The 26190-nt window shown below is 36.3% G+C and overlaps 1 protein-coding gene across 1 annotated transcript; it reads right to left on the reverse strand.

Moving 5' to 3' along the window:
* Positions 1–1273: 1273 nt before the first annotated feature.
* LOC116203696 lies at positions 1274–26190 on the reverse strand. Its single transcript, XM_031535568.1, has 13 exons — positions 25486–26190; positions 25228–25387; positions 24056–24091; positions 22605–23938; positions 21428–22105; positions 17836–18624; positions 17079–17681; positions 14445–16091; positions 4293–4787; positions 3321–4085; positions 2133–2894; positions 1988–2030; positions 1274–1674 (listed from the first exon to the last, which is right to left on the reverse strand). Exons 1-13 carry the CDS (start codon positions 26188–26190, stop codon positions 1622–1624), a joined length of 8070 nt encoding a protein of 2689 aa, XP_031391428.1. The 3' UTR covers positions 1274–1621.

The raw sequence follows: 26190 nt of genomic DNA on the forward strand, positions 1-26190 counted from the left end.
GATTAGTTGATGAATTGTTTGATTATATATGTGTTTCTGTTTATGTTAAAGGATTGGCATTTTCTTGAGTTTGGAGCATATGAATATATTAGTAGGTTTTAGTTTATTATTTGTTTGGAAAAAAAAATGAAAATTTAGGGAAAATACCGCTGAATTTTCATGTCGTGACAGTGGTAGTGTGAGAATTCAACTCGTACTTTGTTTATATATATATATATATATATATATATATATAATTTGGAATCCTAAAATATGCAATAATTCAATTCATTTACAAGAATTCAATTGAATTTTTTTGTCCGGCATGAAAATGACACCGAATTTGTTTTAAAAATGCAAGATTTACATTCGAATTCAAATTGGGCCAAAATCAACAAGATTTGGTAAGAATTCAATTCATTTGGAACTAACAACTTTAATTTTTAAATTTTTTGTAAACATATTACTCTTTTTCAATTGGATTCCAAACAAGATAATTCAATTCAGTTTAGTTTAATTTCTTAATTTTTCAAACAACATAATTCATTTATGATTGAATGGAATCAAACGTTATCGAATTGAAATGAACTGATTGACATCAATCTTTCAGGAATTGATTCCCAGCACAGTTAATTAAAGGGTCCAATGTTTGGTCTGCCATCTAAATGAGTCGATGTATATTTAGCTTAAATGGTCTGCCAACATAATCCTTTAAGTTCGACTTTGTCATGACTTGATATAGTATCAGCTTCATCCCCTTCCTCTGAACCTCTGAGCACAAAAGGTTGGAAGCACTTCTTCTAACAAATCCGTTGCATTGTACCAATGGAATCACTATTGCAGAAGCTGAAAAAAATGAATACAAGAGCAGGAATTATATAGAGAACTATAAAGTACGAAGACGGGGTAAAGATGCTGCAGAGTTACGAACTTTTAAGTTCTTGCAGAACCCCAAAAAAAAAAAGGAGCTCTACTTGACATGTCTTGGCTTCAGTAATCGTCACCGGATTTAAGTGTTTAATTGGGGGTATGTAGTCGACAAGGGCTTCCATTGTCAAGGGGGAAGACATTCCTTTAAAGAATTTATAAGGAATAGAAACTCATCAATGTCAATAGAGGCTTGACAAGACTGTACCATTTAAGGAAAGAAGAAGGATATGCGAAGAAGAGTCCAATCCGTGGGATCTATTTTCTCTAGTAAATTCCTCCAGCATTCCAGTATATGAAGCAGAGCCAGAGTTGTGAACTTCAATAACAATACTACAATTAATGGTTGGTCCAGAATACTCAAATATTCTGTTAATAAGGCTGATATTAGAATTATACAGACCTCAAATTCCAGTTCTCGCAGCTTATTAATAGTTCATCTGTTGACTGTTACTCGTGTTTCCAACAAACTTACCTGATCGATCCACCACTGTTTATTTACTGACAGCCGTATCCCATCCAAACTACAAAGCTCTTGCTTATTTATAAGCAGAGCAGCTTTAAAGTAGAGGAACACAGGTTTATAGCTTGCGCTTTTAGATACCTCTTTAACTACTTCAGATAACAGATCCTTTTTGCTAACTAAGGCGCTCACCCCTGATGAATCCACCGAAAACAAAGCTTGAAAGCACAACAAAGAAGAAAGAGTACCAACTTATATTAAAGAAGACAATTCACTGTCTGATGATGTGCCTGCCCAAGAATTCTCTGCAATCACAGACAGTAAGAACGAACTTGTAGATTATACACAGATGCGTATATAAAACCATTTTCAACCGAGACTACTACGAAATTAAACTAACAAACAATTCCATGTTAATGAACCCTTTGAGGGACACCGTCTTGATACATACATTATTCCGAAGAAAGACGTGAATTGTTGTGCTTGTCCACTTTGTTTATGAAGCAAAGGATTTTTATCATAATTTCAATTTACCAGTAATAAAATCAAAAAGCAGCATTTGGTCACCTTCCTATTTATTCTATTTTCTGAGACCTTCCAAAATCACATATGACATACCGTGATGTTGCTCCACCTCGCTCTGTTTTTCGAGTTGACCGCCCTGCATGATAATTATGAAGATTATGTATCACACGGCAGGGGAAAAAGGGAAAAAAAAAAAAAGGTCATTGACAAGTAAGAAAATCTTGATGAATATGCATACTGTTGCTTGAGATCTCTCCAGCATTGCTGCATTAAGGTTGTGATCATGAACAAAGATGGCTTTCCCTGATATCTGAGCTATCGCTAACATAGGCGTGCTTAAGGTTCCATGGAAGAAAAGTTCCATCTTGGGGCATTCACTCAGAGACACTTTCCAAAGGGACGGAAAGTTGACATTGAAATTTCCTCTGGAGAAGCTGGCGAGCTCTGGTAATGAACTTAAAGTCAACTTCTGTAACTGCTCAAAAGTAATCTCATCATTTGCTTGCACATAATCTTCATTTGCAACCACCTCCTCCATAACTCTGCAATTCTCTATGGTCATATGAGTAAGTCGGATGAGGCTTTTTGCCGTTGCAGATGACATTAGACACAGCAATTCATGACAAGCCGATACTTTCAGAACCGTCAGGCTTTGGAATGACAGTGGCAATTGATCCAAGTTTGCTAAGCCTGAACACTCTGATACTTGAAGGACTCCCAAATGTGGAAGAGCACCATTATGTGGGACTTGGTGCACGCGCTGCCCTGTTACACCTTTGACAGGAGATCCTTCATGCGACTTAAGGTCTTTGAAATGACATTTGCTCAGGACAAGTTTACCCAAATTCTGTAATCTATGAGCGGGGAGATCAGCTGCCAAATCCTTTGAGTTGTTTATCTTCAAATTCTTTAACTTGAGAAAAATTTCCCCGCTGAACTGGTGAGACCATATTTCTTCCATGGCTTCAATGCTCAAGCTAAGTAAATTGGGGAACGCATCCTAGTGGCAAGCAGAATCAATAAGTCACACATCAACTTGTATTAAAAAGGATGCAGCAAATGATGCTTGTTTGGCAACTCACACGATCCATAGCTACAACCAATAGGCAAGATCAATACAGAGATCCTAAATATTTCGGAGTGCATTTATATTTTCAAACTTCTAATAATTATTTCAGATGCATAAAATTAATGAATTGTTAGCATATACGGAAGAGCAGGAAGGGTTGTCTCTCTATAAGAATCATAGGAAAACATCAAAAGAACAATAAATTCACACGTGAACATCAAAATGGTTCCACATAATTGTACCAATGTAAATATGAACGTTGTAACCTAAAGCAAAAAAAAGAGTGATGAAGATCAAAATGGTTCCACAGAGGAATACCCTGCACACCTCTTCTATATCATAGTATGTCCAGCTTACCTTGTCAACTGAGGAGAGCGGTGGCTTGGCAGCAACCTCACGACCTTCCGCATTAGTCTGATGAAGGCTCCCAGGCCCTGAAACAAATGCTTCAACTTTGTTGCATCCATGCACCACCAACTGTTTTAGCATAGGCCATTCAGAACGATGTACTGAGGGATAGAAACCCTCAAGCTTTGGTAACCTCCAAAGCTTCAAGAAGGCAGCCTCCTGGAACACGAACCTTTCAATTGCTTCTTCTCCTTTGGCAACAATCCATTCTAAACCACATTCTTCTATATTCAGCCTCTCAAGTCTCGTAAGACCTCTGGCTATAGAGGCCGGAAAAAGATTTACGAGTTTCGGGCATTCACGCACATGTGCCTCCTTCAGGTTTTCAAAGCTTACAATGCCTTTTTTGTCAACATTCCACAAACTCCTTAGCTTTGGCAGTCGTGATATCTTTAGTTTTCCCAACGATGCAACTGTCGAGGCTTCACCTTGTTCATTGTCTTCATGAATTTCATCATCATTATCTACCATGGCAGCTAGCCCCACGAGATCGAATACTACTTCCAATGAACCGCAACCAGTTACGGCTAGTGTCTTCAGGCACATGCATCTTTGGAGAGTGATTGGTGGAAACACTTTCCGCAGCATTCCACAACTTTCAATATTGATTTCCTCCAATTGACGAAATGAGTCCCCATAAAATTCGTTATGCCATATAGTGCTCAAACTATCCAAGCCAGAAAGTATTAATTTCTTCAAGTCAGGGAACAAAACCTGCACATTCCACCCCGCTATTTTAGTACATGAAATTGAACTGTTTCTCTTTCCGGAATTGCAGAAATCTTAGTTTATGGAATATCCTCTTTGATTGATAAGCAAGGATTCCAAATAAAAGTCTCTGAAATCGCAGTTTATGTCATTGAAACAAGAAACATGTCGAGCCTGCCAGCATGTGAAGACTCTATGTGGCAAATAACTCACCTTCTCATTGAAAAATGGTTCAGTTTGTATATGGATGTCACCTTCACCGAGTTGATCTCTGCTTCCCTCAGCATCCATCAAAACTGGACAAGTGAATGCCCTCATCTCGGGGCAGTTTTTTATTATCATGACTTTCAAGGATGGGCATTGTAGAAGGGAATCACCCTGGTAGAAACTAATCAATTTCTGCAAGGAGTCCACAACTATATAGCTTAACATGGGAAACTTGATACAATGCTCTGGACCATCCTCCTCTTCCTTCTCTTTCCCAATAATTTCTCCCAGCATTTTACAGTCCTTGATTTCAATTCGTTCAAGCTTTGTGAAATATTGCACCAGAGTGGGGGTCAGTACATATCTCAAGCACCTGTAGCTTTCAATCTCGATTTCCTTCAATTGATGAAACGACTCGCCAGAGAGTTGATCATGCTGCCATATTTCACACGGTCTATTTGTGTGAGAAAGTGTGAGTATCCTTAATTTGGGGAAGGAAACCTGCATTTTTCCATTACAGTATGTCAGCATTTTAGCGGATCCATTTTCCTTCTGCTGGAGCAGAGTTGTACATGAGTATCGGTATACGGCAGGAAAATTTGAATAAAACATTAGGGTAAACTTCGACAATATCCCATATAATGCATTAAATAGTGCCCTAATTATAAATATATACAATTAATTCAAGTTAAGAAAATATTCATCAAATAAATGAATATATGAATAAATAATAAAATAAAATGAATATATATGTTCTGAATATATATATACACACACATATGGAAGTCTATTTTAAATAATTATCGGTAGATAAGTGATTGTATATTTGTTTAGATACACAAAAATGTTTAGGTTTGTTAGTTTATTTAAATTTTTTATATTACTGAAATATAATACAAATTTTCACTTTATATAATTCTACACATTGATTGTAATAATAATTAATAAATAGATCTAAAAAAAGGTTCATTTTTAGAGTTAACTATTTTTTCTTACTATAATATAACTTATATAATCATCATAAGATTTAAAAGATTTCATATGATATATTTCTAAGAACTGAAATATCCTCACACACATACAAAGGAAATATAATTTATGAATATTTATGTAAATGTGAAAATAGTGAATAATTTAAATAAATTAAGTATTTTCACATCATAATAAAATTTACATAGTATAAAAAGTTTGCATGTTATATAAATTGTAACTTTAAAATTCACATCAACAAATATTATTAAATCCAATTTCTTATATATAGATAAATGGAATTTTCTATCTTAAATTTTTGTTTATAGAGTTCGTGCAATGAACAGGTCTAAAAACCTAGTATAGGATAAGAAGTGTACGATATTTATTAAATAAAATCGACTTCATCCATTTTTTCGTCCAAAAATCCTTTGTCGTCAAAAAATTAATCTAAAAAATATTTTATTAAAAATAAAGTTCAAAACTTTTATAAGAAAACTAAGATTTAACCCAAAAAGAATCTTGAGATTAAAGTGACATAAAAATATCCGAGGGGATTAAATCTATCTACTCGTCCCATCCCGATCTCTATCCTTAACCCGACCTCCAAACATAGCCTATAAGAATACCCTTAAATAAATATCGGATATAATAAATCAATATTTCAGTTATATATATATATATATGTATCTATTACTACAAATTGGAGAAATAAGTTAGTTTGTTTAACTTTCCTTTTCCAAAACTACCCATAAATAAATGATAAAGTTAATTGACAATCACTAAATAAATGGAAGTTAAAGGGTATTATGTAATTTTAACTTTTTTTATAATTACTCTCTCTCAACTCCACCCGCAATTCTCTCTCCTTTTTACTGTATATACTCTCATCCATTCCTTAATGTGTATCATCTTAACACAAAAATATATCTTTCTTTTCTATTAACTTTTCAAAATCGATCATTTTGGCAAGGTTAATGAAAGAAGAAGGATCTGCAGAGGAGAGCCCAATACGCTGGATCTATTTTTCTCTAGTAAATTCCTCCAGCATTCCAGTATATGAAGCAGAGCCATGGGAAATGAAGCGGCGCGGTCAGGACTGGTTTAACTAAGACAAGCCAGAGTTGTGAACTTCAATAACAATACTACATGAAATGGTTGGTCCAGAATACTCAAATATTCTGATAATAAGACTGATATTAGAATTATACAGACCCCCAAATTTCAGTTCTCGTGGCTTATTAATAGTTCATCTGTTGACTGTTACTCATGTTTCCAACATACTTTACCTGATCGATCCACCACTGCTTATTTACTGACAGCGGTATCCCATCCAAACTACAAAGCTGTTGCATATTTATAAGCAGAGCAGCTTCAAAGTAAAGGAACACATAGGTTTATAGCTTGCGCTTTTAGATACCTCTTCAGCTACTTCAGATAACAGATCCTTTTTGCTAACTAAGGCGCTCGCCTGTTGAATCCACGAAAACAAAGCATGAAAGCATAACAAAGAAGAAAGAATACCAACCTATATTAAAGAAGACAATTCACTGTCTGATGATGTGTCTGCCCAAGCATTCTCTGAAATCGCCAACAGCAAGAACGAACTTGTAGATTATACAAAGATGCATATATAAAACCATTTTCAACCGAGACTACTACGAAATTAAACTTGACAAACAGTTCCATGTGAATGAACCCTTTGAGGGACACCATCTTGATACGTACATTATTCCAAAGAAAAACGTGTGAATTGTTGTGCTTATCCACTTTGTTTATGAAGCAAAGTATTTTTACCATAATTTCAATTTACCAGTAATAAAATCAAAAAGCAGTATTAGGTCGCCTTCCTATTTATTCTATTTTCTGAGACCTTCCAAAATCACATACGACATACCGTGATGTTGCTCCACCTCGCTCTGTTTTTCAAGTTGACCGTCCTGCATGATAATTACGAAGATTATACATCACACGGCAGGGGAAAAGAAAAAAAGTCATTGACAAGTAAGAAAATCTTGATGAATATCATACTGTTGCTTGAGATCTCTCCAGCATTGCTGCATTAAGGTTGTGATCATGAAGAAAGATGGCTTTCCCTGATATCTGAACTATATCTAACATAGGCATGCTTAAGGTTCCATGTAAGAAAAGCTCCATCTTGGGGCATTCACTCAGAGACACTTGCCAAAGGGACGGGAATTTGGCATTGAAATTTCCTCTGGAGAAGCTGGCGAGCTCTAATAATGAACTTAAAGTCAACTTCTGTAACTGCTCAAAAGTAATCTCATCATTTGCTTCCACATAACCTTCATTTGCAACCACCTCCTCCATAACTCTGCAATTCTCTATGGTCATATGAGTAAGTCGGATGAGGCTTTTTGCCGTTGCAGATGACATTAGACACAGCAATTCATGACAAGCAGATACTTTCAGAACCGTCAAGCTTTGGAACGACAGTGGCAATTGATCCAAGTTTGCTAAGCCCGAACACTCTGATACTTGAAGGACTCCCAAATGTGGAAGAGCACCATTATGTGGGACTTGGTGCACACGCTGGCCTGTTATACCTTTGACAGGAGATCCTTCATGCGACTCAATATCTTTGAAATGACATTTGCTCAGGACAAGTTTACCCAAATTCTGTAATCTATGAGTGGGGAGATCAGCTGCCAAATCCTTTGAGTTGTGTATCTTCAAATTCTTTAACTTGGGAAAAATTTCCCCGCTGAACTGGTGAAGCCATATTTCTTCCATGGCTTCAATGCTCAAGCTAAGTAAATTGGGGAACGTATCCTAGTGGCAAGCAGAATCAATAAGTCACACATCAACTTGTATTAAAAAGGAGCAGCAAATGATGCTTGTTTGGCAACTCACACGATCCAAAGCTACAACCAATAGGCAAGATCAATACAGAGCTCCTAAATGTTTCGGAGTTCATTTATATTTTCAAACTTCTAATAATTCTTTCAGATACATAAAATTAATGAATTGTTAGCATGTACGCAAGAGGAGTAAGGGTTGTCTCTCTATAAGAATCATAGGAAAACATCAAAAACAAAATAAATTCACATGTGAAGATCAAAATGGTTCCACATAATTGTACCAATGAAAATAAGAACGTTGTAACCTGAAGTGAAAAAAAAAGGGGTGATGAAGATCAAAATGGTTCCGCATTGAGGAATACCCTGCACACCTCTTCTATATCATAGTATGTCCAGCTTACCTTGTCAACTAAAAAGAGCGGTGGCTTGGCAGTGACCTCATGACCTTCCGCACTAGTCTGATGAAGGCTCCCATACCCTGAAGCAAATGCTTCTACTTTGTTGCATCCATGCACCACCAACTGTTTTAGCATAGGCCATTCAGAAGTATATACCCAGGGATAGAAACCCTCAAGCTTTGGTAACCTCCAAAGCTTCAAGAAGGCAGCTTCCTGGAAAACGAACCTTCCAATTGCTTCTTCTCCTTTGGCAACAATCCATTCTAAACCACATTCTTCTATATTCAAGCTCTCAAGTCTCGTAAGACCTCTGGCTACAGAGGCCGGGAAAAGATTTACAAGTTTCGGGCATTCATGCACATGTGCCTCCTTCAGGTTTTCAAAGCTTACAATTCCTTCATTGTCAACATTCCACAAACTCCTTAGCTTTGGCAGTCGTGATATCTCCAGTTTTCCCAACGATGCAACTCTTGAGGCTTCACCTTGTTCATTGTCTTCATGAATTTCATCATCATTAGCTACCATGGCAGCTAGCCCCACAAGATCGAATACTACTTCTAGTGAATCGCATTCAGCTACAATTAGCCTCTCCAGGTACTTGAATCTTTGGACAGTTACGGGTTGAAACACTTTCAGTAGCATTCCACACTGAGAGAGAAGGATTTCCTCCAGTTGACGAAATGAGTCCCCGTGGAATTCATTATGCCATATAGTGCTCAAATTGTCCAACCGAGAGAGCGTGAGTTGCTTCAACTCAGGGAAAAAAACCTGCATTTTCCCCACAATTATTTTAGTAAAGGAACTAAGTTTTTATTTTCCAGATGGAAGATATCTAAGTTCCTAGGAATATCCTTACTGATAAACAAGGATTCCAAATAAAATCAGTAAAACAATGCCTAGCAATAAGACGTATCCTACTCTTGCATGTAATTTTACTTCATTATCGTTCACGTCATCCAAACAAGAAAAGGAACCTGCTTTGATATGTAAAGCGAATATGTTAGTTAGAATCTCACCTTCCCACTGAAAAATGGTAGGGTTGGAATTTTGATGTCACCTTCACCGAGTTGACCTCTGCTTCCTTCAGCATCCATCAAAACTGGACAAGTGAACGCCCTCATCTCGGGGCAGTTTTTTATTATCATGACTTTCATGGATGGGCATTGTAGAAGGGAATCACCCGGGTAGAAACTAATCAACTTCTGCAAGGAGTCCACCAGTATATAGCTTAACATGGGAAACTTGATACAATCCTCTGGACCATCCTCCTCTTCCGTCTCTTTCCCAATAATTTCTCCCAGCATTTTACAGTCCTTGACTTCAATTCGTTCAAGCTTTGTGAAATATTGCACCAGAGCGGGGGTCAGTACATATCTCAAGCACCGGCAGCTTTCAATCTTGATTTCCTTCAATTGATGAAACGACTCGCCAGAGAGTTGATCATGCTGCCATATTTCACACAGTCTATTTATGTGAGAAAGTGTGAGTATCTCCAATTTGGGGAAGGAAACCTGCATTTTTCCATTACAGTATGTCACCTTTTTAGCGGATCCATTTTCCTTCTGCTGGAGCAGAGTTGTAAATGAGTAATGGAATAAGGCAGGGAAATTTGAATAAAAAATAGGAAAAATTCCAACGACACCCCCTATAATACATTAAATAGTGGTCTAATTGTAAATATATACAATTAATTCGCATTAAAAAAATATTCATCAAATAAATGAATAAATAATATAATAAAATGAATATATATGTTTTGAATATATATATATATATATGGAAGTCTATTTTAGTAATTTTTTTAAATAATTATCGGTAAACAAGTGATCATATATTTGTTCAAATATACAAAAAAGTTTATGTTTGTTGGTTTATTTAAACTTTTTATATTACTGAAGTATAATACAAATTCACTTTATATAATTCTATACATGACTGTAATAATAATTAATAAAAAAATATGAAAAAAGGTTCATTTTTGGAGTTAACTATTTTTTCTTATTATAATATAACTTATATAATCATCATAAGATTTAAAAGAATTCATATGATATATTTCTAAGAACTGAAATATCCTCACACACATACAAAGGAACTATAATTTATTAATATTTATGTAAATGTGAAAATAGTGAATAATTTTAAATAAATTAAGTATTTTCACATCATAATAAAATTTATATAGTATAAAAAGTTTGTATGTGATTATAAATTCACATTAACAAATATTATTAAATCCAATTTTATATATATATATATATAAATGGAATTTTCTATCTTAATTTTTTATAGAGTTCATGCCATGAACGGGTCTAAAAACCTAGTATAGGATAGTAAGTGTAAGATATTTATTGAATAAAATAGACTTTTTTTGTCCTTAACCTAGTTAATTTTTCACATTTATCCATCTTTTTTTAATTTGTTTTATCGTTACATACATGGTCCCCTTTGCTCCTACCATCCACTTTTATGATTCTTTTTTGTACAATTAATAGAATTTACAATTTTTATAATAAAAAAGAAAATAAATAAAAAAAGAGAAAACGTGGATGAAAAGCCAAGTGGACGTGGGTGTTTTCTTTCTTTCTTTCTTTTTTGAATTTTTAATTTTTCCTCTAAAAAGTAGGAAAATGATAATTGAATTCATATAATAAACTCAAATTTTAGAAAATAAAAATGATAGTTACAAAATCGAGAGTTCTCTTAAATAATAGTATGATAGTATAAGATTATATAAAGAGAGAGGTGACCCTTTTGATCTCACTTTTCCTTCCAAAATGCCCTTATCAATTATATTTTAATTACTAAGAGTTATTAATTTAACATTAAAACGATAAAATTTTACTTAAAAAATACCGACATTCTTTCTCCCCATCCTATCGTCTTTCCATCACTTCTTCAATTGCATGGCGATTTTCTTTGTCAAAAATGTGATGAGCAATTTCTTTTTTTTTTCCTATTAATTTGTTTAATTATTTATCTCATATTTTATGATAAATAATTCTTTTAATTAAACGCTAATTAAAGTGGTCAATTAGCTAAGGTATTACTTTTCTCAATTATCATTTCATATATTACAAAATAATTAATAATTATGATTATTACCTAGTGGGAGTATAGCTCTAGTATGTATCAATAAAGCAAAAGCCTCCCTAAAGTGAATTTATAAAAATACCTCAATAAATTTTTTTTAAAAAAACCCTTACATATATGTAGAAAAATTCAAAAAAAAAAAGTTTTTTTAGCAAATTATTGCCCTCGACATGTTCCCCATCTCAATATATAATGACTTCCACTCTTAACTTCCCCATAAGTAACCTCCTCCCTATTTTTTTTCAACTAACACTCTTTCTTTCAATTCTTTTGGCAGCCTAAATTTAATTTTGTTTTGAAATCGACCTATTGAAAGAGAACTAAAAATGAAAAGAATTGAAAATTTGATGCGAGTAACATGTGTCGTGTATTTTATCACGCGCGTAGCACGGTGACACTCTAGTGAATATATTACTAGAAGTGTGTCCACACTACATGCTATTTTTATACTAAAAAATTTCGAGTTCATATTTATTATTGAGTTTTTTCGAATCCTTTGGCACTATATTCTCTGAAGGCTTTTAGTTGCGCTACCACTATTTGGTATAACTTTTATTATTTCTTTAAAAGCTTTCCAAAGATATAATTATTCATAATTTTTTAACATACATAAATTACTAATAATATCAAATAATATAATTATTAAAAATGGTGAGGGGATAGAGAATAGAGAGGGCACACGTGGGGAAGAGATGAAAGAGAGAAAAGGGAAGAGGTAGAGAAATATTTAGAGAGAAGTGGAGAAGTTGGTAGTTTCTAATTATAGGAATTAACAAAGTTAACCTCTAACTTTCCTTTATTTAGCAGTAATTAATTAATCATAATATTTTCATAGGGGTATTTTTGGGAGAAGAAAAGTTACATAAACTATTTTCCTTGTCCTTTTTGTAATAGTATTGATATTGATAAAGAGAGGACAGGAGTGTATGAATTTACAAGAAATTCCCTCTAGTAATTTGAAGAAACAAATTAGAAAGAATAAAAATGTAAAAAGAAAAAGAAACCAATACCACTACCAGAAAACGTGGGCAACCGACAGGCATTGTCAATTGCCTCATAACCTGTAACTTCCTAATAAGTTATAGAAAAAATTGAAAAAAATAAAAACATAAATTACAGAAAATATACTTCGCCGATATCCGTTATCACTATCTGGAAAGAAGACAAATGTGCACTGCAGAAATTATATATTTCATTCGGCTAATTGTTCCCGTAGCCACACCCGCTTAACTTGCATAAAATTTCTTAGTGGATGTTCTCGAATTTATAAGAACACCCTTTAGAAACTTATGCCATGTTTGGTAGATCAGATTAGGGGAAGGATAGGATTTCTAAAATCTTAATCCGATGTTTGGTGGCCACAGGATTGGGATTGGGTTTGGAATATGTCAGGATACAACATTAGGCAACTAATCCTATAGGGAGGGGTGGATTAAACCCGAACTGGCATAGAATTATTAATGAAATGACGAAAACGGCCTTGACTCTCTTTCTAATTTTCAAAAAATGCCATCGAACAAGGGTAAGCATGGAGAGGGGCGGTGGTGGCCTGATTCTAGCCATCGCCACCCCAGTGAGGTGGTCGGCACACCCAAAGGACCGTCGAGACCTCGTTGGGGCCGCAATGGCTGGAATCGAGCCATGACTGCTCGACACAGTCGATTGCTTTACCTTTTTTAATTTCAATTTTTCTTTTTCATTTTTAGAATTTCTTTGAACAATAATTTAAGGGCACATTTGTCATTTCGGTCCCATATTCCAATCCCAAACCTATACCCCAAACGCTAAATTAGGACATAAAATATCCAAGGGGATTTAAATATATCTACTCATCCCATCCCGATCTCTATCCTTAACGCGACCTCCAAACATAGCCTATAAGAATACCCTTAAATAAATATTGGATATAATAAATCAATATTTCAGTTTTATATTACTAAATTGGAGAAAGAAGTTAGTTTGTCTAACTTTCCTTTTCCAAAACTACCCATAAATAAATGATAAGGTCAATTGGCAATCACTAAATAAATGAAAGTTAAAGGGTAATTATGTAATTTTAACTTCTTTTATAACTACTCACTCTCAACTCCATCAGTAATTCTCTCTCTTCTCCTTAACGTGTATACTCTCATCCTCTCCTTAAATGTATATCCTCTTAATGCAAAAATATATCATTCTTTCTATTCACTTTTCAAAATCGATCATTTTGACAAGGTTAATATATGTAGCATTTGATAATACTTCGCATGTGTAGGTTAAAATTTTAAATTAAAATTACTTTTAATTATGTACATAGTGCGGGTCACGCTCTAATATATATATAAATAGTTTTCAAAAAATAATGTCCTCGAACACGGCTTTCCCATCCCAAGGTGGAGTAACTCCTCCCAGCTTTCCCATAACCCTTTTTTTCTTTTAAATTAACATAAAAACAATTAGTAATTAACAAAAAAGAGAAACAATTAAAAATTTACAAAATAAAAGTTCTTTAAATTAAAATCAATTAGACATCCGTTGATGACCATTGGAAAATCAACTATTACTCATATGATACAAGAGTGTACATTTGGTAGTTCAGTTTCCACTTTTCGTATTTTCCTATATCGTGATTTATTTTAAATTATCATATAATCTTTTCAAGATATCAAATATTTTTCCAATTATCTTCTTTTATAGTCCACGCCTACTGCGGAAATATCATTTGCTAGTTTTTTTTCTCAAATATTTTCTTTTACTTAAGCTTATATTATTAATTTCAATTTATTCATACACAATTCTGAGTCAGATAAATTCTGCATATAGCGTGGTATGTGTCTAGTACGTGTATATATATATATAATTAATAAACAGGATTATTTGGCTAAAAAAAAACTGACCTTCTCACTGAAGAATGCAGACTGGGAGGCAATTTCCTGATCAATAACGTCCCTTGTGTTGCTTACGTCATCATCCTCTCTAATTGAAGCAGTTGGGTGTGCGAATCTGACCATTTCGGGGCAGTTCTTGATGGTCATCGTTCCTAGGGATGGGAATTCTAGACGGCAATCACCGGGGTAGAAGCTCTTCAATGCCGCCAGACCGTCGAGGACTAAATTTTTTAATTTAGGAAACCTGATTATACTCTCCTGAATTTCCTCACCTTCCTTCTCTTTTGCGATGATTTCCTCCAGCATTGTGCAGTCCTTGATTTCAATTTGCTTGATGCTTGGAAGATGCAGCACCATATTGGGCGTAAGTATGTTTAACAGGCAACTGCAATTGTGAACTTGAAGAGTGTGAAGTTGGATGAAGCTGAAAGTTCTGTGGAAATCTTTGGGGAAGATTAGCCTCAACATCGGAAGATCTCTCAAGTGAAGCTCCCACAAGCATAAATTTGCCAATGCATCATCTGCCCTCGGAGGCTCAAACACTTCTTGTACTGCACCGCAGTTTCTTATCTCTAATTTCCGAAGCGGCCAAATTAAGAGGAGGGACTTATCAGATGGAACAGCTGCTACCGTCAAAAACCCACAATCCTCTATAGTAAGATATTTCAAGGCTCCGAAAGTCCCAGAAAGAAGACTGCCAGTGCCAAGCCATATCTCTTTCCACTCGATGGACTCAGAGATCTTTAATGAATTCATCGAGGACAGTAGTGTCTTTTCAGAGAACAACTTTTTCATTGTTGTGTTAAGGTCACTGTACAGTTTGTAACTGTATCCTGATTTTCTGGAGCCATCCCATTGTACTCTTCTTACCTCTATGTCCTGCAACTTCGGAGTGCTTATATCACCTTGACAGAAGATTTTCATCAAGGGACATCCCACCATGGTTAGCTCTGTCAACGATGGGAGTTTAAGGGAGCTTCCTGAACAGAAGTGCTCAATATTCATCAAATAGTCAAGCTGCAGTACTTTCAGTCGACTAAAAGCAATCTCCTCTGGTCCGTCGCTATCGCTAGATTCGCCACAAGCCATTATTTCTGTCAAGGCATCGCATTCTACTACACTTATTTTTGCAAGCTGCGGGAGACACTTCACTGTTGAAACTGTCAAGAGAGCTTTTAACCGATGGCATTTTGATACCTCTAAAGATGTCAAATTCTGAAAAGTTGTCAGGGGTGGCAGCACACTGATCAATTTGGCACATTCAGACACTTGAAGGGTTTCTAAATGTTTTGAGAAAGTACATTCGTCTCCCTTCCAAATATTGAATAGCTCGGGACATCGGACCAGCTTCAATCTCCTTAGCGGTGCGGCAACAACATTCCCAGGGCTGTCCTTATTAACAAGAGCTGAAGGAGCAACTTCACATGTGAATAGAACTTCCAGCGAAGCATCAGCAAGTATGAGCTGCTCAAGTTTCCACAATTTAAAGAGCAGACTTGATGCATATATAGCAGATGTGACAACAAAACTTTCCACCGCCAGAAATCGTACTCCATGCAAAACTTCAGGATGAGATTGACGAACACTCAATATGTGCTCTATCAGCTCATCGTTCCAATCCGTAAAGTCCAGAATTGGCAAGTCGGGAATTGCAGCCTGAGAATATATCACCAGTAAATATTCAATTCCTTGGCAGTAACTCAAGAACGCTTATTTACCGGTCACAGACTTTGTACACACTCATATGTGTGTATGTATATATGTATGTATTCTCTTGCAGGTGCTTTGGAACAGGGAAAATTATAAGATGACTCGCTATTACGGTGCCACATTTAGTATTTTAATTCAAATATTTAATATTTTTATTTGGTACTAAATATTTAAATTAAAATACTAAATCATTCATAAAAGATATTAAATAATTGAACTAAAATATTAAACCGTGGACACCCATTGAAAAAGAAAAAGTGGAAACAGAAAATGAAATGATTGGGCGTTTGACTTCCGAATACCGGACTTGCCCACACCCTATATCAACTCGGGGAATAAAGCCAGAGCTTTCCACACTCTTATTTCCTTTTTAAAATTTCAAAATTATGTTTAGTTAAAAATACTTTTTCTGACAGAAAATGCAATAACTGTTGGACAAACGAGAATAAATTGTTGAACTTTGAAGATAAAGTTCGGTTAAAAAAAAAAGGTTAAAGTTGAGGATTTAAGTATTATTAGTTTCCCTGTGTTTGTTGAAGCGAACTCCTTTCAAATGAGAAGCCGTCTCCAGACATATCAATAACCAGCCAATCTCTACATCTGTATACAATGACGGCATATGACGGCAAACAGGTGTCGCGTACATATGACGGCACCATCAACTAGTGTAATTCGAATTAATTCAAGAGTCAGATGGCGTAGCACAGTGAATGGGATCCAAAAGGCACTGTCCAGCAAGTTTCATATTTTGAACATTTGTTAACCAATCCAAAACAAGAATTAGTACCAGTCAATATATTTGTCATCCAGACAGGCTAAAATTGACTTTTGACATTAATTGCCTGCATTAATGTTTTACAGCCTTGTAAGCTTCATGATTTGGGTTGGGAGCTAGTAAATATAGAAAAAGAGCAAGCTAGGATACGAACATACCGGCAGTCTCTTTTGCTGAATAATGTGGTCGTCTAAATCTTGTTGTAGTATATCTACAGCATCACTCACGGCCTCCTCTATACCTCCACACTCTCTGACAAGCCACTTATTCAAGGATGGCAACTCTAAAGTGCATAAGCTCCCCTGCCAAAACTTACAAAGTGCTGACAATTTCTTAAGTTCAAGAGTTGTTAACTTGGTAAGTATTACGATTCTGGGAGCCGCATGTATGCACTTTCCTTCTCTGCTCCCAATTATATATCGTAGCTTCAGACAATCAAATACATGTAGCTCTTGGAGTTTCTCCAAATACAATTCATCTTTGGGGTATGTCTGACGGTTCATTCCGGCTGATGTGCTGCTATCTCCAGCATCCAAGCCCTCATATATACACTCTAATGAAGAGCAATCATCTACTCTGAGGCACTCCAGGTTTCGCAGCCTCTTCCGCATAAAAGATGGAACAATGCTGAGGAGCTTAGCGCATCTCTCCACCTTAAGAAGTTTTAATTTGCAGAAGGTCCCCGGAGAAAGTTGATCCTTCCAAAGAGCTCTCAATTTGATGCCGCTAATATGTAATTTCTCCAAATTTGGAAGAAAGAGCTGTGCAGAGCAATTAATTATTTCAGATCAGCAACGGCAAGGTAAAGAACAACCAACCTTTTGAAGCATCTGGAGCTCATACATATACGTAGCAATCAATGAAAGGGAGCAAGAAGATGATGAGAAAAATACTGCACACCGTACCCTACCGTACCTTCTCATTGAAAAGTCCCTGGGAGGCAACATCATCATCTTGAAGTTGAGGTCCTCCATTTGGAGGCTCAGCAATGAACCCCTTCATCTTATAACAAAAAGTTATTTTTAGATCTTTCAAGGAGGGAAATCGAAATGGAGGAGAACTACCATAGAAGAAATACTTCAGGCTTTCAAGAGAAGAAAGCTGCAATGACTGCAGACGGGGAATGATGATTTCATCCATCTGGTCTGCTTTGTCGTCCCCTCGGGTAACAACCTTCCGCATGCCCTTGCAACTCGTTATTTGCAGAGTCTCCAGTTTCAGAAGAGTTGTCATTGTCGTGAGCGGGATGAGATCTGTTAAAAGCTTGCAAGTCCGCACAGTGAGTTCTGTGAGATTCGGAAAACCCACCACAGTTTTGGTTTTGGACACCATCTTGTCGAAGACGACGACGCCTTTTAGTATCGGCAACTCAGACAAATACAATTTTTGCAATTCAAAGAGCATTATTGCTGTCGTGCGCTTCACTTTATTATCTGAGTACTCCCGCCCATTGCCATCAACTTCAAATACAGATTCCAAAAATTCACAATCACTTATCCGGACCTCTTTAAGATTCTGCCACCTCTTCTCTGTTGAAGTTAAAGGAAAGACCGTGCGAAGCTTCTTGCATTTATAAACCCAGATGGTCTCCAGTTTGCTGAAATTAGATGATGTTTTACTTTCAGGGAGTTTATTATTGTCCCATATCTTCTCGAATTCTCCTACCTCGTAGAGCGTCATCCCCATCAACCTCGGGAGGAGAACCTTAAAGGAACAGCAAATTTATGGATTGGATGCACACCAAATTTAAGAATACTTTTGTTGGCTATGGACAAATATATTAACAAAATAATAACTTACACAGGATAATTTTTTAATCAAGTCACATATATAGTATCGCAATCTAACTCGGCTTTATCATTCAAAATAAAGCATCATGAATGTGCAACTCATTGCTTTTATAGTCATCAATATATAAAAGTATTCACATTTGAAGGGACAAATCAATAATCAATTTGGCAATGAACGTTAAATTTTGCGAAAATAAACGATCGAATTCATTATGTTTAGCATACTCATGCCTGTAAAGTATTTCCACTATGTAATTGTAGATAACAACAAAACCATCAAACGATCTTGGCGATCATGAACTAATAATAAATAAATTAAAAACTAAAAGAAAAGGTACATACAACCTTCGATAACCTCTAGAGTAAAAGATACGAGAAAATCGTTATTAATGAAATTATAAAGTCAATTTATAATTGAAAAAGTAAGTAGAGAAGTTTAAAAATCATAAATTAGAAAAATAGAAAAGAAAATATTTGGATAATGAAAAACTGGAGATTAAAAAAAAATTCCTTTCTAATCGATATACAATTTGAGGAGAAGCAGATATTCTTCGAAAAATAATTTCATTTCTATTTAAGTGAACATATAAATATATGTTTGCAGTCTTTTACTATACCAAAAACTTTTCTTGGAAACTTAAAAAATTTCTCCATAAAGCCAAGTTTCTCGGGTGCCATTTTTAAATTGAAAATGTTTTTTTCTTTAGAAAGATACCAGGAACCCTAGATCTTATGACTTTTATCTTTGAGGCCTGAACGTTTTTTTTTTAGGATGCAACCGTATGTTTGCTTTAAAATTATGATGAAAAAATGCAAAGCTACGCTAATACTCAGAGGAGGTGGAGCTGTCGTCGAAGGTCATCACCCAAAGCCTAGGGTCACCAGCGACTCTGAGGTAGCCACAACCTTGGGCGTGGGTGTAGTTGTCGCCTACACCGGCCCAAAACATTATATACAATACAAGAAATATAGGTTTCGCTGATGTTTTTTTCCGCAACATTTGGAAAAGCATCCCTAGAAAGTGTAAGGTGTGTTGTTTGAGTCAACACTTTTAAAAGGCACTACACTGAATCCGTTTCTTCTGACGCTTTTGAAATGATTGAGAAGAAAAGTCACCAAAATCGTTACTATGATGACACTCTCAAGCGTCGCCTAGATTATTACTTCCCGACATTATAGGACGTTGCAAAAAAGTTTGAAAGAATTTTTGCTATTGCATTTTTTTTAATGGATAACGCCTTTGGCGACACTTAAAAAGACGTCGGCAACGGAGTGATTGCTCGACCAGTGGAAAAGCATTGGCTATGTGCTTTTAGGCCAAGCTTCTCAAGGTTTGGCCCATCCAAACCTTTGGATGGCGCTTTGAAAGAGCCGGCCCAAGACTGATATGGGTTGACGTAGCAAAGTGTCATCTCGGGGGTGTATTTGCCGATGCTTTTCAAAGCATTGACTCTTGCAACCTTTGAGCACGCTAGCATTGTCCAAGATTGACAAGGCTATATGCTATTGTCTGGGCTGATGACTCAAAGGGTTGGGCCAGCCCGGGCAAGGCTACGCGTTAAAGCATCGAGCGGCAAGGCAGACGCTTTGGAGCGTCGGCCCACCCAAGCAAGGCTAATTCTATTGTTTGTCGACCTACCCGAGCAAGCCGACACTCTAAAGTGTCAGCCCAGCTCGAGCTACACTAAATCTCGTATAGGGCCGACACCTAAATGCGTCGACCTAGCAAGACAAGGGCAATGCTTAATATAAGTGTTGCCCTTCGTAAAAAATGTCGGCGTATTATTTGCTTCAACTAAAATTTGTTTACGTTGACGGCTTTCTAGAAATGTCGGCGTAGCTACATCGACCGGATGCTTGCATACACTTTTGGAATTGTCAAGAAAAACGTTTGCAAACTTTTCCCGATGCTCAAAAGCACTGAGAAAACTATAAAGGAAAAAAGTTGAGAAAGGATAATGCTATGTTTGGTTTGTAAGTAATATTTAAAAATCAAATTTTGATTTTGAAAAAGTTGTATAAATGATTATGTATGTGGACCACCCTTTGACTTTGTATGAGTTTTTTGTTTTGTTATGGAAAAAAGTGATATAAATGAAACCCACCCTTTGTTTGTACGAGTTATTTCATTTTATTATTGGTAGAATTAAATTAAAAGTGTGATTTTAAAATCACATTAACAAATCAAACAAAGCATTATAGTTTCTCTGTGGTGAGATAACCACATTTTAAAAAGAAAATTTATTTAAAAATGAAAACTAAAAAAAATGTGATTTATTAAATAATAGCTATAAAAATTCAAATATATTAAAAAATTAATATCTATAAAATATTATTCACGTAATAAAATCTATTTGGAAAATCTAAAAAATATTACATTGTATTCCCATCTTATAAGAAATTATTCATTTAAAATAATAATCTTATCATATATTAGTTATTTAATCTGAAAATCAAAAGTTTTTTATTTATTAAACATTCTATAACTAACAACAAAGCATTAGAGAATTAAAAATGCATTCTATTCCACTTTTTTGTGAGATTGCGAAGAATTTTTGGCTTATTGTTTGCAACCGATTCTTGCTCAATAGTCCGTTTGACCATAATTAGATCATAGAGACCGATGTCTTAATTTGCGCATACATACTTATCCCAAATAAATAATAAAAAAAATTTGCACCGAAAAAAGGGAGGGGGGAAGAAGTCTGGCGGCATACCATTCGATTGAAGAAGACTGTCTTCGTTGAATTGACCGCCTCCTGGTGATGATCTTTCTCTTTCTCCCCACAACACAGAGAGAATCTGAAGGCTGGGTTGCTGAATTCTGCGACTCCATAGCAACAACAACAACAACAACAACTGACCCCTCTAATCGAATAGAATTCCTTCAAGTTGGGACACCGCCATATCCACAAGACCTTCAACGATGGGAATTCTTTTATATTGCATGACGACGCACTTTCCATTTTCCCATCATCTTCGTCCATTATGATTGCCTCCATCTTCTCACAGCCATACAAACTTAATTTTGTCAGTTTCGCCGTTGCTTTAGCCATCGATGGGGTAAACAAGTATCTCAACTCATCGCAACTGCTTACTGCCAACTCACTTAAGTTTTGGAATGCCGCTACTTCTCCTCGAGGACACTTGCTCCATATGCAACTCAGTTTCGGCAACAAGACTAGCCTGATCTTGCTCAGCTGAGGGAGGATACCATCATTATACCCACGTTTAGTATTTATCCCTTCAAGATTGAAGACTTCTGTTAACATATTACACCCAGTAATTTCTAATGATTCCAGACTCTGCAGCTCCATCAACAAATTGGAGTCGAAAACTTTCGAGAGTTGATGACAGCCAAGAATTTCCAAACTCTGCAACTTGGGCAGCCAAACCTGACAAAAACCAAGACAATAATTTATCAGAATATATCATTCATGCAAAATCACCCATAGACACTTCCGATTAATTCCAAACAAATTCTTGCCTAAGGTTACAGGTTAAATCCCAATTCCCCGTAAAGTATAAAAGGTATCTCAAGGATTCCCTTGTTGAAATCGTTCAAAGTTTTAGTTTTTATTAATTAATTTGGAAACTATTTCTTATAAGATACGGTTTTCTATGGAATTTCTCATGGGACTTTTTTTACTCTGTTGCAATTGTTAGAAGTTTTAGGCATTTATTTGACTATGCTAAACTTATGCGCAGCATTTTACAATCCTTCTACTATACAATGGGTGGTCTTCGAAAGTGAGTATTATACAGAACTTTTTTCTTCTCCAATTTGTAGTAGCGGAGATATAGACAGATGATGTAAAATAGGATATCTATTCTTCAGCATAAGGATCACACAACCGCGAGAAGAAGAAATTGGAGGTCTGTTAATTTAGTTACCTGTTGGCCATCCAAGAAAATGTCTGGTGCTATCTCCTGGGGCTTCTGCGGATTTGCTCTGGTGAAGAATGTTTTGATCTCTGGTAAGTCTCGCAGAGTCAAACGACGTAGATTTGCCAGCTCAACAACCCGTTTTCCCTTATATCCACCCTCTGTCCGTTTCGTGAATAATGCAGGTATCCTCTTGGTTCTACTTATCTGATCAGACTCCCCGGGCTGTTCAGGGCCTGCAATACGTGGAACACAGAAGAGACTGTTCATCGTACTATAGCATTCCCAACATCCACTGGCTACCTTCTCCTTATCGTCATCATCTTTGCTCTCATCTGAAACAACCTCTTGCATCATCTTGCATTCAGTCACTTCAATCTCTTCGAGCTGTGAAAGGCTTTTCATTGAGGAAAGAGAGAACATGTTTTTCAACTTGCCACACTTTTTGACTTTTATCAATTTCAGTCTACCAAAAGAAAGGGGTGTGACAGGGCCGTGACAGATCTTCTCCAAATTGTCCAGGTGCTGAAGCAATAAGGACTCTAACATTGTAAAAGCGTCATGAGCTAACCACTCTGCTGAGGAGACTATACATTGGAAGGCAGTGCTACTTTCGACACGAAGGTGCTTTAGTTGCATAAAACCTTCTACACATAGCGCGTGAACGCTCAGACAAGTACCTTCCGATATGCCTTTCAGGTGAAGATCTTGAACCTTCTGCAGGGTAAGCTGAAGCCATTGTTGAGACAGAACATCTGACCTCTCCACCTCAAGCTTCATGGTCCGTAGCTCTTCATAACTGCCTGACCAATCCCATTTACCACCAACAAGTATTCGATGTCTTTCCAATTTTCCGAACGGCAGGTCCTGAAGGAGTAACTTGGGATTAGAAACACGCACATCTAGTGTCCTTAGCCGAGGCATGTTGTTTAACTCAGCAAGCCTAGCATTAACTTGCGCTGCATCTCCTTCACCCTCCCACTGGTCGAAACTTTTTTCGAGATACAAATCCTCCAGTTTGGTCAGTCTTTCCAGTATCCCTGGTTCTATCACTTTTAGCTTCGAGCATTTGCTCAAATCCAATAGTACCAGATTGGTTAGTCCTCCTAGCTCTTTTGGCAAATGCTCAATCTCAGAACCCATGAAGCTGAGGACTTGCAGTCTCTTTAGCTTCCCAATGATGCTAATATCCTCTATGACGCAATTGTCCAGACATAATGTTGTCAAATTTTGCAGCAAAAGAACTGATGGAGGTAAGGAGGTAAAGTTTTCACTCCTAATATCTAAGACTCTAAGCTTCCTCATGCCTTTGAAAAAGAAATTTGGGACTTTGAAACGGTTTCCTGTGAGATGTATCGAAGACATAGCAAAATATAATGTAAAAAATCTGAATATTTATAATATGTGACTTGACAATTTCAACATCAAAAGAATTCTTTGATAATCATGTGTCTTCGTACCTTTGGATATGGAATTTTGAGCATTGAAGTCATCCCCTGCGTGTGAGTTATAAATAGTAGCATGAGGATAGGAATTAGACGAATGTATCTTATATATAAATTACGTTTTATAACAGTTCAGAAATATGCATAGTAAAGTTGAAAAACAAAAGCAAAAAGGCATCACATTCTATCCCGAGCATTGGGCTCCGTGACTAGTAACAATATATCGCATGCTCATTTTCATCGACTATGGATATCCCCATTGCAGAATGTAGGTGATAAAATTGGGTAAACATCTCCCTCCCCATTTTCTTCTTCGTCCTATTAAATAATATTAAATAAAAATGGAAGAGGCATTGTGAAAATAATTTACAGAATATAGTGGGCTTCTTTAAACAAATACAAACTTTGTAGCTACCGGGCCGGGCTTTCTGCAACATGGGCATGTAAAAGGCCCAATTAGAAGCCTAGTTGGGCCCAACCTCTAAAAAGGCCGATTATTTCCAATCCCATGGAGCCGTAGGAGCTGCCGATGATCCAACGGCTCTGATCCCCCAAATTTCAAAATTGAACGCCAGTTTGCTTTGGAAACTGCAAGCTGAAGCATTAGATGAATTTTGCTTTCTTTATAAGTAAAAAAAGATTTTGTATATGTAACCGGGAAAAAAAAAACCATGTGTGACCAAAAAAAAAAAAAGAGAAAAATTGTATTGAACCTGTGATTTACTGATATGATATTGTGATGGATATTTTAATATAATATGAAATGAATAGAAGGATTGCATTTTCATGCTATTTGAACACAAAATTTCTTTGTTTGAGTCTGTTGGAATTTTGAAAATATAAAAATAAAATTCAATTGACAAGAATTTAGATGAATACTGATGTCTGGAGTCAATAAGATACTAGAAACTAAAAAAAAAAAAAAAAGGGTACAAGATTTGCATTGGGGATTCGAAATCGGGCCAAAATCAACAAGATTTGGCAATAATTCAATTGGAAGGAATAAGTTTATCAAAATAATTTATTTCAATTCTAATATGTTCAAACAAGATCATTTAGTTCATTTCAAGTAAATTAATTGGTATTCCAAACAACATAATTCATTTATAATTGAATGAATTGAAATCAATTGAATACAAACACATTTCACCAAGAATCGATTCCAAAACGGGGTGTCAGAGAACATCCTTGGGCATTGGCGTAATCTCCCGCATGTGAAATAAAGGTGCTGAACACCAAATGACCGCCATCTTTATTTGCGATTTTTGTTGAAAATTCACGAAACACGTCGTGGATTTTGACATGATCGTTGTCATCACCTTGGAGCAGCAGTGACGAGGCTTTAAGCTTCGAAGTGATTCAACCATTTCTCTCCTAGCTCTTTCCACGACATTGGTGCCATCAAATGAGCGCAAGCCTATCCTGTACTTGAGCAGGTTGCGTACTGGGATGTTCTGGTTTCCCATGAGACCGCAAAGTAGGAACAACTCCTTGTACTTCTCTTCTTCTAAAGACTGGTAACTCAACTCCGGGGCCGAGTAACCAGCTTCTGATTTGTTAATGTGCTCGACTGCTTCTTCCCAAGTAGAGATAACCTTGTTCTTCAACATCGTTGCGAGCAGCACGATAAAGAGAGGCAAGCCTTCAACCTTCTTGACTAAGTTAGCTGCCAGAGTATCCGTTTTAGGGTCCCCAAATTCGTTACCTGCTATCTCAGCAAACAACTTTGCTGTTTCCACCGGACTCAAGTGAGTAAGATGGAGGTTTGGTCGGCAACCCATTTTGTTGGCCAGCAGATCTTGATTTCGGGAGGTGAGCAGCAACTTCACTTCCACATTCTGGTAGCTATCTTCAATCCCGATCCGCTTCAAGTGAAGCTCCTCCCATAGATCATCAAGGATAATGAAGGCCTTCCTCTTTCCAGAACCCCTCCCACCATCTTTCTTGTCCAGCTTGCCCAATATGTTGTCGATTTCCGCTCCGATTACCTTAATGTTTGGGTTCTTTGATATGAGCTTCCTTATGACTTCATCAAACCTGTTCGACTCCTTGGCCTTACTTTCGACCTCATCCAGAAGGGTGGTCTTGCCAACACCACCCATTCCGTGGACACCGATCCTCCTGACATTATTATCCTCCAGAGCTTCCAT

The sequence above is a fragment of the Punica granatum genome, chromosome 1 (genome assembly GCF_007655135.1).
Source record: "Punica granatum isolate Tunisia-2019 chromosome 1, ASM765513v2, whole genome shotgun sequence".
Lineage (NCBI taxonomy): Eukaryota > Viridiplantae > Streptophyta > Magnoliopsida > Myrtales > Lythraceae > Punica > Punica granatum.